The following is a 14,371-nucleotide window of genomic DNA, read 5'->3' on the forward strand; positions in this document are numbered from 1 at the left end:
TCCACCATAACAAAGGTTCTATATCATTTTAATAATTTTCTGGTTAAAGAACCATTAAGGAAGTTTCGTTTATGAGGGTGACAGAAAATAGTATGCATTTTCATACAGTACATCTCTTACTAGATTTGCTCTGAAAGTATCTCTACATGCAGAAGTATATATGAGAAGGACATATGGCTCAATGCACAGCTAACATGACCATCTGTAGAGGATTAGGAGTGATCATCTTATACTTTACTCCCGTTAGGATCCACAGATTTCACATACTACAACACAGTAGTCGTTTTATTCCCATACTTTAAGTGTAAAGTACATACAGCTTTTTAACAGGCATGTTGACATCCTGGTTGAGGTCTTCACAGTGTTCTTGCAGGTAGGGAGGGAGGGTCATTGGATCTTTTGGTTTCTGAACCCAAAATTCCTCAGCTTTCAATAATATTTCTGCTATCCGATCAGAGGCAGCGATGTCTGTAAAAGAGAAAAATGTTCCCAGTACTATAGAAGTGTATTTCTGTGGTATTTCTGTTGTGGTAGGAATATGTGAGTTCCTTGAATGTGGTGTTGTTTGAATTGTCAATAAGAGTACATGCTCTTCATTTAATACTGACTCATTTCACTTTTTTAAGCATTGACCTTATATAAAATAGATACAGCTGTGATAAAGACAGTTTGAGCTCAACACAGCTAGCTCAGATTTTCTTTCTTTGTTATTGTCTGCAGGGCTCTTCTTAAAGCCATTTTCTCAGTAAACCACTCCCTGCTGCTTCTCATGTGGCTGTGTCTATGTTCAGATGGGCACTGAAGCCCACTGTGGATCGATCCATCTGTGCTTAAGAGACAGAAAGACAGTAGAGTTCCCTCCCCCTAATGAGCACTAAGAGGGGATGAGGGGCCACTTTCCATTCTAATAAAAGAGAGTGACACCAGATGACTCTGTCCCTGTCCTTTACCCTGCCTTGTTCTCTCATTTTAAAACAACTCAAGTACATTTTACACAGTACAAAATATGGCAATTTTCTAAGCGGATTTCCTAACCATACAATATAATACAATTAAATATTTTTGTCCCTAAATACACTTATTGAAGGCTTTGGAAAAGCAACTTATGACAGTACTACAAATAACGGTCCTGACATTGTATGCCTATAATTCTCTGAGGTGAAGTCATTTTTTTGTCCTCAAAAAGGTAAACATACCCATCCGCACATAACAGAACTTAAACTTTCTTCCACCAAGTTAAACACCTCCCTACACACATGCTCTAACTTCCCTTAAGCCCTAAAGAGGTGTGAAAGAGAAAGGCCTCATTTGGTCTCCGAGTGTGGTGCCCTTCACATCCTTGAGCTAAGCCCTTGTGTGAGAATGAGCTATTGATTAGCAGCAGAGGTGAGGACTGGAGCAGAGAGTTGATGAGAACAGAGGTAGAGAAACGAGGGATGGTTGGAGGAAAGGGAATGAATAGTGTCAAGGGAGTGGAGGAGAGTTAGTATGGAGTGCACGAACCACTGGCAGCCTCCTGCTGAAACTACCACACTGACAGAGGAATCCCTCCAGTAAGTGCTCAGGCGTTTCATTCAGTGTGTAATGCACTTGTTTTCTTCTTTCTAACATTAAAGTATACTTCAACTTGCTGTTCACATGTGCTTTAGTATTACTATGAAAATACAAGACAATTAGTTTGTTGTTTGCAGATTTTTTGATCCATTAAAAACAGTGATACCAACAGCTGACCTCCTATACTCCACCCACAAACTACTGCAGCAAGAAAAAGCAGAACCGTTCAGATGTTCAGACATGTTGTTTGGTCCATTTTCACTGATATAGATTTTACAATTAAAAATAGAAAAAAATACACCCCCCCAGCCCAAAAATAAAGAAATAAATAGATTAATTGAAACAGCAACAACAACTAATAACAAACAAAGGTTTACAAAAAATGTCATTCCTACATTCATTCATGTACTAACATAATTTCTCTCAGAAAAAGAGGGAAAACAGACCAGGAACATTTAAACCTTTCCATATATTGTTGTCAAAAATATGACAAAATGCAGTTATTCTACTCCTACAAACTGTCCATTTGTGAATAATATTCAAATGAGACTCGTAGTCTTGTTCTCTCTCACACAAACCATCGTTCTTGCTGAATGAATATGAGAATATGAGTGAGAGTTCAAGACTGGGCCATGCTCCAATCATTTACACAGTTTGAAAATTGATCTACACTGCAGGTAGTGATCACCCAAATACATGGTTTCATTTAAACCTGATGTGTCATATTACAAAGTTAATTAGAAATGATGCACCATCTCTGCACTACATTCATTTCCACTTTAATATATACACATACAGATGTTTTTCCCAGTGGCTCTTATTTACATGCAAATGAGAGGCTGCTTAAATGTTGAATACATATCAACGGAAGCTCTATAATGACATTCTCTCATGTGCGCACCTATAGGTTTTATGAGAATATGTGATGGTAATGACAGTGAAGGTAATGAGTGCAACAGAAGCAAATAAATTCTCAGACCATGTTCAAGAACTGTACTCTTCCACAGGGGCCAGGTAATGCTTCTTCTATGTTTCATTAACTTAGCTGTGCATATTTTGTATGTGTCTTACCTGAGGGCTTGTCTTGGCTGCAGTTGAGGAGAGTTGGGTCAGCCTTGTGCTTCAACAGCTGGTTTACTATACGGGTCTACAAGAAGGGACGGAGGGATGGGGGTTGGGGGGGTGGGGGTGGAAAAACATACCATTTCATCACTGGAGGAAAAACTCAAAGAGAATCTTTAAAGATGCTCTCAATGTAGGTCACATCTTGAAGCAGACTGTGCACTCTCCCACCCTGCAAAGAGCTCCCAGCTATGAGCCCAATCTACCTCTGCAGCTGCTATAGTGATTCCACACAAACCGCTAAGATCCACCCTTTCCATATGTACACACAAGCACACACAGAGACAGCTCATTCGCTCACACAATCAGAAAATCACTCAAATACTCTCTCTCACACTCACTAACACACACTCATTCACATAATCAATACTTAACTCAATCACGTTCAATCATTCTATTGGATCACGACATTTAAACCACTGAAGGTTGAAGTAAACAACACAGACGATCTTGTTACAGTGCCACTTGTCAGTCAAGGGTACATTAGGCAGCAAATGAACAGTCAGTATTTTGTGACCAAATGACCAGGAGACTGTCATGGTTCACTACAGGAAAAAAAGTTGTGGCAGTGTGGTGTTCTGTGCAGGAAAGCCTTGTGTCTTGACATTCAGGTGTGTCCTCCTTTAACACGTATCACCTACCTAAGCATTTCTGTCGACCTACTACGCACCTCCATGGCAACAATATCCAACGGCAGTGACCACTTTCAAGAGACTTGGCTTTCACATTTCCCCGATCCCAGTTCAATCGATGAAAAAAACACGTCTGACCCATCAGGGCCCGTTCCTCCTACTCCTACTTTCAGTACTTAAATGTTCCATTGTTATCACCTTGGGTCCAGATGGGTTCCAAGCCTCGAAGTGTCAGAGCCGTTTAAGTGGCATGTGGGGAACCAACAAAAATTAGGCATGCAGTTTTACTGTTATGGCTGACTGGCACGATTTCTAACACTCACATATTCACTCGTCCACTCACATGACACTCACTTCACTCATACTCATTTGTTCCAGGGAAGCATTCTAATAGAATGATAACCTGAGCCAGGTAATTGCACTCACAATGACTTTATCCTGTAACACCAACTGGCCTAAATAATAATAAGAAACTGGCCAACCAGGTGACTGGGATCGCCCTTAGTTTCTAGTCATTGTAGTGCACAAACACAAGCGCTCCCACATGCACACAATCTAGTTTACCTCTGCAGAGAGAGAGAGAGACTGTCTCTGCCAGATAAGTGTGCGGTGTTACAGTGCAGACAGCCGAGTGAGGCAGAGCCATTAGAGCTGCTGGCTGTTCAGCATGTTAATAGAGCAGAGGAGCATAAGCCAGCATCTAAAAATACCTCACTTACACAGCAGCACTGGAACCAGCACTGTACTGAACACACACACACACACAGGGATTTCATACAACTGCAATCTCTGGGACACTGTCCCTCTACTCTGTGTGTCCTCTTAGTGGAAGACAGTGCACTGTGATAAAGGGCATCTTGCACGCACTCTCCTCTCTGGCATCCTGCTCAGGAGCTGTACTTGTGTTTTATGGTCATAGATTACTACAGGCTGATGCGCTGGGACTGCGGCACAAAATTCTGCTGAGTCACCTCACTGTCTGCAGCACACTACAATGACTAAACCAGGAGAGAGGTTACTCTGTGTACAGTAAGTATAATGTTAGAGAGGGAGATGTACAGGGAAAATGAGCAATTAAGAAGAATGGGGGAGAGAAGGAAAAGAAAAGACAAGCAAGAGGAGAAAGGATGTGAGGGAGAGAGAGAGAGAGAGAGAGAGAGAGAGAGAGAGAGAGGAGGGTATGTAGGTATAGGTGTTTCTGGGTGTGTGCACATGTGTGTGTTCCGAATGTGAGAGATGGGAGGTGACAGGAAAATCATAATCAACTGTACTTCACAGCCCACCTTGGCTACACTCCAGGGACAGCAATAGAGCGCAATTCTCCCTGAATTATAAAAGAAAAATATTCTCTCTCTCCCTCTCCTTATTCTTACTCAATCATACTCTCCATCCAGCTTCCACCCCCAATCTCATCCTCGCCCATATTCCCCATCTTATATTCAGAATGGAAATACCGTAGTGGGAATTTTCAACCAAAGACCTGTACACATTTACCACAATATGAAATCAGTACAAAGTGGATGACATGATAGAGAACATGAGCAAAGAGAAGAAACGCAGAGTATTAAATACACTTGCAGAAAATAGAGAAAAGAACAAAGGACAGGAAAAAAAGAGACAAATTCTCTCTGTCAGCAGCCCAACACAGTGCCCTCAAATGTAATCAAATATTTGATCATGTCAGCAAGATTCCCCCGGCCAATCCTGCCCCCTCTGGAAATCAATCTCTACTCTTACAGAAATACTATAACACTTCTATTACACAGTATCTAAAACACATTAATGAGCATGTAGTCAAAGCTCTGTCTGCTCGAGTACAAGCAAGATCAATAAGAGACAGTATAATGCTGATTAAATGCACACGATCAGCTCCTGGACAAATTCACACGTGGGAATGAGAAGATGGTCAGATGCACACTTTCTTTAAAACACTCACCCACAGTTCACCGATCCCCTTTTCAAACTTTGATTTTAATTTGAGTTTAATTATTTTAAGGTGTCTCCTTTACTGAAACAGGAATTAAAGTGCACACAAACATTCAAAACTTATATAATATCCACAGAAAAGCACTGACAAATAGGATGGGACTCTCTGGGGCAGCCGTATGCGAAGCTATGGTCACCATGGCCAAAGCCAAATGTGGACTAGATCTCTCTGCAAGTTGATTGTCTGCTTCAGTTATATCAAAGGCACCATAGTGATTAAAATCCTACAGCTGTGTCATTAATGTGACTATAACATTGTCGTATCCATAGTACTTCTTCAAGGAAGAAAACAAACAACAGTGTTTCTAGTTATAATTTGAGATATATATCAATGTGGGCACGGTGGCTCAGTGGTTAGCTCGTTCACCACATGGTTGAAGTCTCTCTGTGTCTACGTGGGTTTCCTCCCACAGTCCAAAACACATAGAGGTTAGGTGAATTGGCTTCTCTCATAAATGTCTTGGTGTGTGAGTGAATGAGTGTGTATGCGATTGAATGTCTGAATGTGTGTGTGCCCAGATATGGATTGGCACTTTATCCTGGGTGAAACCCTAGTGTCCAGATGCATTCCTCCAGGAGGATGGTCGTTGCTGGTCAAGAGTACACTGTGCAAGTTTGGCTGCCGCTTCTCGCCATTGTGTGTGTGTGTGTGTGTGGATTGAATGTTGAGTGTTGACTGGAAAGCATCCTTGGATTTCTAGAAAGGAGCTATATAAGTGAAACTTAAATTATTTTTAAAAAATAATAAAAAAAACCACCCTTCTTACTTCTAATTGTAAATATTACAATATATTTCCCATATTCATGCCTGGAAGAATCTGTAAAACTATTTCAGACATCCCTAAAGTGGACCATACCATTGCTCGTCTCGTCTGCCTGTCTCATTCCCATCGTTGGTCCTGTCTACTTTAAGGTTGCGGTTGTGCAACTACAGAAGGAACTGTATTTTAATGTAAGAAGCCTAATATCTAACTACATCAGCTAATTTATTGAAAGGATTGTAATTTCAGTTCACTGAAACAGGCCCCTGCACTGTACTAAATTCCCGTTACGCCCCTGAAGAAAAAGATGGACCCTTTCATTTGTCACTGTACAATTCACACTCTTTTAAGTTCGGCTTATTTCTACTGGCTCAAAACGTAATAAGCAATAGGGGAGAGGTGGAAGAGAAGAAGAAGGGGAAAAAATATCTATGATAGTGACACTGACCTGTCCATATTTCGCTGCCAGGTGGAGGGGAGTCCAATAAGTGTTGTCTGCAGCTTGTACATCTGCTCCACTTTCTAACAGCAGAGACACCACGTCCTTGTAGCCACTAGCACATGCCATGTGGAGCTACACACAAAGATTTCACACATAGGTCAGAGCTGATTTCAGAACAGATCATAAAAAAATACATACCAGTTAGTCACAGTATTAAACTGACCTCTTTGCATCTACACTCACTGTCCATTTTAGCAGCTCCACTTGCCATAAAGCTGCACTCTATACTTCTATAGTCATAGACTGTAGTTCTTCTGTTGCTCTGCATGACCCTTTCACCCTGTTCTTCAATGGTCAGGACCACCACAGAGCAGGGATGATTTGGGTGCAAGATAATTCTCAGTAAAATAGTGGTGATGCTAGTGTGCTTTTTTAATTTGCACATTATGCATTATATAAACATGGATCCAGTGCTGAGACAGGGTAAAATGATGCTAACAACTTATACAACAGATGAACTACATTATCACTGTAGAATTGAAAACAGCAACTATACAGTTGGTGAAAGTTATAAAATGAAAAACAAATGTAGAAACAAGGAAGTCATCAAGGAAGGTATATATTAACCCTTTAAAGCCTGACACATGAAATAATAATACAATAAAACAGATTTTTTGGAAAATCACACATTATGTGGCCCTTTAACTAAAAATCCTAATGTGGTTCATTTTAAAAGTTTGGATTATATCAATTTTGAATGCATCATATTTAGGCATTTACCAGTATAATTTTTCTTTAACTGGCTTTTCATTTAGTTCACTGCATTAGTTATATTAATTTTGATAGATTTCAATTACACAATGAAAAGCAAATGATTGTCTGTGTTCTTCAGAACGTTTCAGGAAAACATTACACTGAACTGATGACAAACACTGCTCCAGAGGTCCTTGACCTATTAGTACACTTTGTTCTTCTCTCTGACCTTTTTACATTTCATTTCATTACATTTTTTGTTGATCTGCACAACTGTGTTTCCATATTTACAGGAACTACAGCTGTTTGTTACAGTTGTATGAGGTCATTCAACAGACCTCCCATACTCCTCTGTATCATCATCTTCTTCTGAATCCGTCTCACAAAATCTATGTCGACAACTGAGCCAACACATTTTACACACACAGGCTTTTGGAAAACTAAAAATACATTATTGTTTCATAAAAACACTTTGTAAAATTGTATAAACGTGTTTGATTGCTGTAAAGAACAGATTTAATTTTCTGAATATTTATTATAATTAATGAGCATTTGACAGGTAGATTACACTACATCTATGAAATGGAACAAAAATGTTTAGTTTTACTACAAGTAACATTACTCAAGTCATTCCTGGAATTGCTTCAGTTTAGCAGAAATTAGTTTTGAGATTTTCTCCTGTGTTTTCATGATGATAGCAACAATTCTGTAATGGTTTGGTAAATGGAAATGCTTCCACTTCATTCACAGTTCAGTAGAGAACTCAGAAAACTGGCCCCAAAAGGGTGGAAGCTTGTTTCTGTATTTCTTTTCATTAGATGATGAAAGAGCCTCGTCCAAAATCATGTATCATTTGATACATTTGGCTTTAAACGGAGTAGAAGTAAACGAGCTTTAATTTCTGTACATGATTCTATTTAAACTACATACATATGTCTAAACTTCAGAAACAATTTGGATTAGGTTTAGATTATCGGTTCAAGGTAAGGTTAGATAGTTTAACAGCAGAGTATGTTTTTCAAAAAGTTTGCACATCTATAGACAGTCTATAGGGAGCTACCAAAATTAATTTTTGCTGTATATATCAATATTCAAGAAGATTAAATTAAGGGTTTTTCAATTTAAATATCTGTGTATTTTGTCATAACCATTTAATTAATTCATCAAACTATATTAGTCCATTCTGTAATTCAATAAAATCAGAACTAGTTATGAGAATTACTATGAGCAAACTTTGTGCTTTATTTAAGCAGAGCTTTTGAGGCAGAGGTTAACTAAAGGAAACAAATCTTTACCAGTGTGACTCCATCTTCGTTGCGTTGGTTGACACTGGCTCCACTGCTGACCAGCTGTCTCAGGTCGGACAACATGACTAAAGCTCTCTGAGTCTTCATCTGGTGCATAGAGCTTACATCCACTCCTGATACACAAACACACACAGTGAGTGGGTGATAAACACACAGACACTACATCTGTGCTCATCCCACGCTGTTGTGATTAGTCTGGGGCCGGCTTGACTCTGTACTAAAATTCCGCACGGGTATTTTTCCTTTGTGGATGAGCCAGTGAAATAACTGTCAACACAAATATGAAGAAGCATGTACAAACTAAAACATGATACTTTATACAGAGCAGTGATCTGAAGAAGAGAGAAGTAAAGGGGATGTGGGCTGAGTGCTAGAAAAGCCCATCATTAGCGTGTTCATTGCCTGCAGGTAAGCCCCCAGTGTGCGCTGGCAGAGTGGGATTTCCCCTTCTCTTCAACAGCTCCCACACAGAGCTTTGAACTGTGGCCAGAATAAAGACTAGACCCCCTGCTCCCTTTCTCTTGCAGCCTCACTAGCACATGGTGCTTTTCTTTACCATTGTCAAATGATGCAACCTTGGAATCATGCTCTCTATCAAATATGCACTCAGACAAACAATAAAACTCTACTACTGCTTTATTAAATACCGATTATATATATGCTAAAACTGTGTGGCAGTAAACAATATCCAAATACATGTTTCCCACAGTATCACTTCCAATTATATCAGATGTGCTTCCCTCTTCACACGTGGAGCAGAAACAGGAACACACACACACCCTGAAAACTTAAAATCTACAAAAGAAAAACCTGTTACAAAATTCAGACATGTTTGTGTGTGTGTGTAATCTGGAACAGTTATGAAATCATCAGGTTATGATTGCTAGTCAACATAAAAATGCAATAGGGGGATCTAATATGGGATCTAAAGTGGATATGAGCATTTTCTGAGGTAATAATCAAATGAACAAAGTCTTCCTAGGAAGCAAATAAAGAGCAACAATGATATACAAGACGGGCAGTGAATAAGGATTGAATAAAGTTTGTATTCCAAACAATACTTCTCTTAAATCATTGGGACTAATTTTCTTCCTGAAGGCCTTCTATCCCCTTCAGTGGTATTGAAAATGCTATTGAATTTTATAACTTTTCATACTGTATTGAAGTAGAAAATCCCAGGACTGTGAAACTAATCCCAAACTATCACAAAAGAATAGAAACAGCATTTTCGATAAATCAATGTATAAATCTTACAAGAAAACAAAGCACAGAAAGGAAAGTCCTCTCTTCAGATGACTAAAGGTCAATGCAGTTTTTATGTTGCACTGGAGGAAATCAATGTTGTGTTCAGTGTTAAACAACCATGGGAGTTATGACAGGCTGTGCTATTGATCACTTCCTGTCTGAGCACGACAGTTTCCCATGGTGACCGCTGCAGATACGAACACTGTTTACTAGAAAACAAACAAGAATCTTTGGAGATAACTCTTACCATATCTAGAAATAAGATGAAATATTAAGGAAGATTAAACATATGCGTTATTACCAGTTGGGGACATAAAATTTCACAATAAAAATTTCTTAATTAAATTCCTTAATCTGTGCAGTGAATAATTCTGTAGCAAAACGTCTAGACAAAATTATAGAGAGGTTATTCAACTGAAATATGTGTGTCTGTGTGAGAGGGAGATACAGAAACAGAGGTGACTGGGTTAGACTCTGGTAACAGGTCAGGAGCGGGTTAGCAGACCTCTATCTCTCTCTCTGTCTGTGTGTATGTGTGTGTGTGTGTGTGTGTGTGTGTGTGTGTGTGTGTGTTGCAGTGAGGCAGATCAGGACAGCTGCCACATGACAAGAGCTCAAGAGCTATTCATCTTACCATCCCATGGGATGAGAACTGATGGAGGAAAGCCTCCCTCATCCCTGTACTGTTCCTCTACATTTCAACACATTAAGTCTGCCTGAGGGCACACTTCGTTCTCTCCCTCTCTGTCTGTCTCACTCATACATAGCAGAATGTTAAGAACAGCTCTCTGGGAGTTAGGTGAGAAGTGAACTGAAGGGCAGCTCAGCGTTTCTGCAGGCGTAATATTATTAACTCTTCAAAAGTTTTGACAAAATGCGTGTGATGTGGTGGGGAATAATTAGTATTAATCTTGTACTGCAGTGCATCCGTCACTGTGCTCTGTATTCGGGAATTCAACCTTTGGATACAGTATGGTTAATGTTTACTTATTTGAGCCAAATCAAAGAGACTCATTTTCAGGAGCTAAAATCTATATTATAACAGTTGGCTGGTTATCGTTAAATTAATTATTTGTCATTGTTTTTTTCCCCACTTTTGTGCAAGAGTGGCTCTGCGTCTAATACGTACTATAATGACAAATGATCTTCCTAACAGCCTCCTCCCCTTTAACAGATGCAACCTTCTTTCCCCTCTCGGCCGTCTGTCTGATTGATTCACAGACTAAGTGGCTTTTACTTTTTAGGAGCGAGCTGACAGAATGGATGGCTCTGTTAGGGAGCAACCGGAGATGTAAAATGCCAAGTGATTTCTCGCCTGCTGGCAGGTTTGTACACCAATCTGCCGTACAGCTTAAATAGTGAGTTTACAATAAAGCAGTCTTTCAAGCAGTGAAAGAATATCTGCAACTCAGCAGATTAGGTAAAGTGAATTTCAGGGGTTCTCTTTAGTTTCACACTAAGGACTATTACATATAACTTTCCTACATGTCAGGCAAGCGTTTTAAACCAAGCATACCACCATTCACCTCTTCATTAATCTCTCCTTCCATCTCACTGCCGGCATAATTGTCTGGACATGACTTTTGATTTTTGATTGTCTGACAAGATTTTGTGAACTGTTTACTTGCTTATTTTCAAATTAAGTAAGAACCTCATCCAAGTGAAAACTTCGAGGCATTGCTCTTCACATTTCTGCCAGACTCTGACTATCGGTAAAGATGATATCCAAGCAGGAGATAGCAAATGCCATATTCTCTGTATGGAGAACAATGAAGAAAGAATAAAGTATATGAAAAATGAATCATAAAATAGGTGGAAGTCCACCTCTATTGACTTTATGCATTGGAGCCTGGGTAAAAATAAGATGTGTACACAAAGACACTGCAGTGAAGAATATTAAAAAAGATTAATGGATCAATGTCTCAAATCTTGAAACTCCTGAGGGGCTGCCTGTTACAACCCCTGCTACACGCGCACACACACACACACACACACACCCTTGTATCTGAGATGGAATCAGTTTCAGACATGGCAGGACAATATGAACGTTGTTCCAATATAAAATCTAATATGATTTTTTTTCCATTTAAAAAATAATTATATAAAAAAGAGAATGTTGTTCAAAGTAAATCATCACTTCGTTTCTGATGTCCCTGATGTACCCGCAAACTTTTACCGAAATGCCCTTAAGTTGGAAGTACACATTTCCATATAAATATACACTTAAGGATGTTTTATCTGCCTCCCCTGAAAAACTACCATTTTGAAAATAAAAAAGCCTGTTTTTCCAACAGAAACAACAGTTTCTCACTCACCGTTCTCCTCCAGGTGTTTGATGAGGATGTAGCTGCTCTCAGATCCCTCTGTGGCGTAGTCTAATGAAAGGTTTCCATTGACATCCTGTAGAAGCACATTGACCCCAGCCTTCCAGACGTAGCAGTGTACACAGCGGTCAAGGTGTAGTGGCATGGACAAAAGGGGTTGGGAGGGGGGAGAGCAGACAAACAAATTGAGCAACCACTCGACCTATTCATTAGTCAGCAATCGATGATAAACAAGCTCAAATTATCACACGTTGCCAGCACCCCCAGGTACCTGAACCCAAGATGAGCTACGTTAACAGACAATAGTGAGTTAACCAACTCATTAAGTGGGAATCCCTGAGGAGACGAGGAGGGGGACAGTGGGGTTTAACACTGTCTACAGTGCAGTATTGGGTATGGAGCTGGTGTGGGGGGCTGACATGATTTATGGTCGTTTATGGCCCAGAGAATCTAGAGGACAGTAAATTGCAATGTGCTTGAAATTCAAGTGCTGCACTCATCTGGCTAGTGTATGGCTTCTGCTGTATACTAGTAACAGGGCAAAATGAGGGGGAAAAACAATAGCTGAACATTGCATAACAGTATGTTTTCAATTTAACTCCATGTTAATGATTCTTCCTATTATATAAAGTGAACTACAACCTATATTCATAAGTGAACAGTTACTTAGAATATGAGCTGTGTTCTACAAAGCTGTAATGAATGTCATTTCTTCCAGCACTCTCACAGCAAAATGAACATGTCCATTGTTAGCCACAGCCCATAAATTGGGCAGTGATTTCTGCAGGCAGTAGCTAAGCGGAGTGTGAGCTAATGACAAGCCCAGAGCTAACAAAGATAAGAGCAACACAGTGCTTTATACGCTGATGTCTCATTGAATATTTACTGCTAATAGAATTCTAAAGTGTGTGCAAGCACTTAATACAAATTTAGAGGTAGGAGGAGGGTGTTAAAGACAAAAAAGAGAAAGGGAGAGAGAAATGAGTTGAGACAATAACTAACGAAGCTTCAACAGATTATAATCTGGAATTAAAAGCATCTTCAGAGATCTGTTTGTCACAAATTTTCCCCAGAAATCAGAAGCCTCCATCTATTTGGCTGGAGCACAAACAAAGATGCAGAGTGGCTGTTTCCCATTCGCACATGGCACGTTAAGATTGGGGAGAAGGCTGTGTCAATCATGCCCAGGGGTTAGGGCCAGGTTAATGACTGTATTAATTAACATTAACCATCAGCTGGCTTTTTGTTTTTATTCATGAGCAACGGGCCCAATTCGAAGAATCACAATGTTCTAAAACCTGAGCATAAGCCTCCACACACACACACACACACACACACACACACACACGCGCATGCACACACACACACACACACAAATACACACAGAGCTGTAAAGCTCCAGAGAGTGATGACAGATTAGACAGTGTTTCAGGGCATTGAGGGATGGGAAGTGCTCTACTTCTGCACATCTGACTCACAAGAACATCCTTATCTCATTTTATAATATGTTTCAATAAAATGTTAAGACCAATCACTAAAATCTGACTTCATGTTTATGGGGAATTCCCAATCCACACTACAATACAATACAAAAAAATTTTAAAGTGTTAGAGAGTTTGAATAGTGTTCTGTCCGATAAAAATAAACATTGGGAAAAAGTAACCCAAAAAAAGTTTCCCAAAATCCACCAAACGGGGAACAACAAGGGCAAAGAGCATAGAAGAGAAAGAAAAAAAAAACCTACATTAGCTAAATCAATTTATTGGTCCCTTGGGGTTAATCCCTCAGGTTAATTAAGTCATTACCATTACCATGGTTAAATACATCCTCCAGTGATTTATTTTGTCTCCCTACATTTAAGTCAACCAGAGGCTATGAGGACAATCACTAAATAAGACATAAGTTCCGTTCCAAAACGTTACATTTCTTTAACAATTTTGGGAGCTGTTGAAAAGAGATAGATCATTTCTCATGAAAAAGCATGTTCCATCTAATAACGGTGGTATTAATCATAATACAGCTTTGCTATTTCTTGTATTTTCAGTAAGTCCAGATTTCCAGCCAAGTATATCACAAAAATAAAAAAGTGGGCTGTAAAGCCAATTATATGCTTCTTTTATAACATAGTTTGATGGATAAAATGACAAAAATCACTCAAATATTAATCTGCAATATGGAATTTCACAGTGTTCCTTACTTTAAAGTCAGGCTTGCAGCAATCTGCATGCAACCACATGTACAGTTT

General features: G+C 39.4%; 1 protein-coding gene across 4 annotated transcripts in view; it reads right to left on the reverse strand.

The window, feature by feature from the left end:
- Positions 1-14,371, reverse strand: part of myo16 (myosin XVI) — a 178,879-nt gene that overhangs the window by 80,660 nt on the left and 83,848 nt on the right. For all 4 annotated transcript variants that reach the window (XM_066686750.1, XM_066686749.1, XM_066686752.1 and 1 more), the window contains exons 5-9: positions 12,118-12,226; positions 8,546-8,670; positions 6,504-6,629; positions 2,626-2,701; positions 318-468 (exon numbers count right to left, since the gene is read on the reverse strand). In XM_066686750.1, coding sequence (XP_066542847.1) covers positions 318-468; positions 2,626-2,701; positions 6,504-6,629; positions 8,546-8,670; positions 12,118-12,226 — 587 coding nt within the window. The remainder of the gene's footprint in view (positions 1-317; positions 469-2,625; positions 2,702-6,503; positions 6,630-8,545; positions 8,671-12,117; positions 12,227-14,371) is intronic.

Source organism: Hoplias malabaricus, chromosome 12 (assembly GCF_029633855.1).
Source record: "Hoplias malabaricus isolate fHopMal1 chromosome 12, fHopMal1.hap1, whole genome shotgun sequence".
Taxonomy (NCBI): Eukaryota; Metazoa; Chordata; class Actinopteri; order Characiformes; family Erythrinidae; genus Hoplias; species Hoplias malabaricus.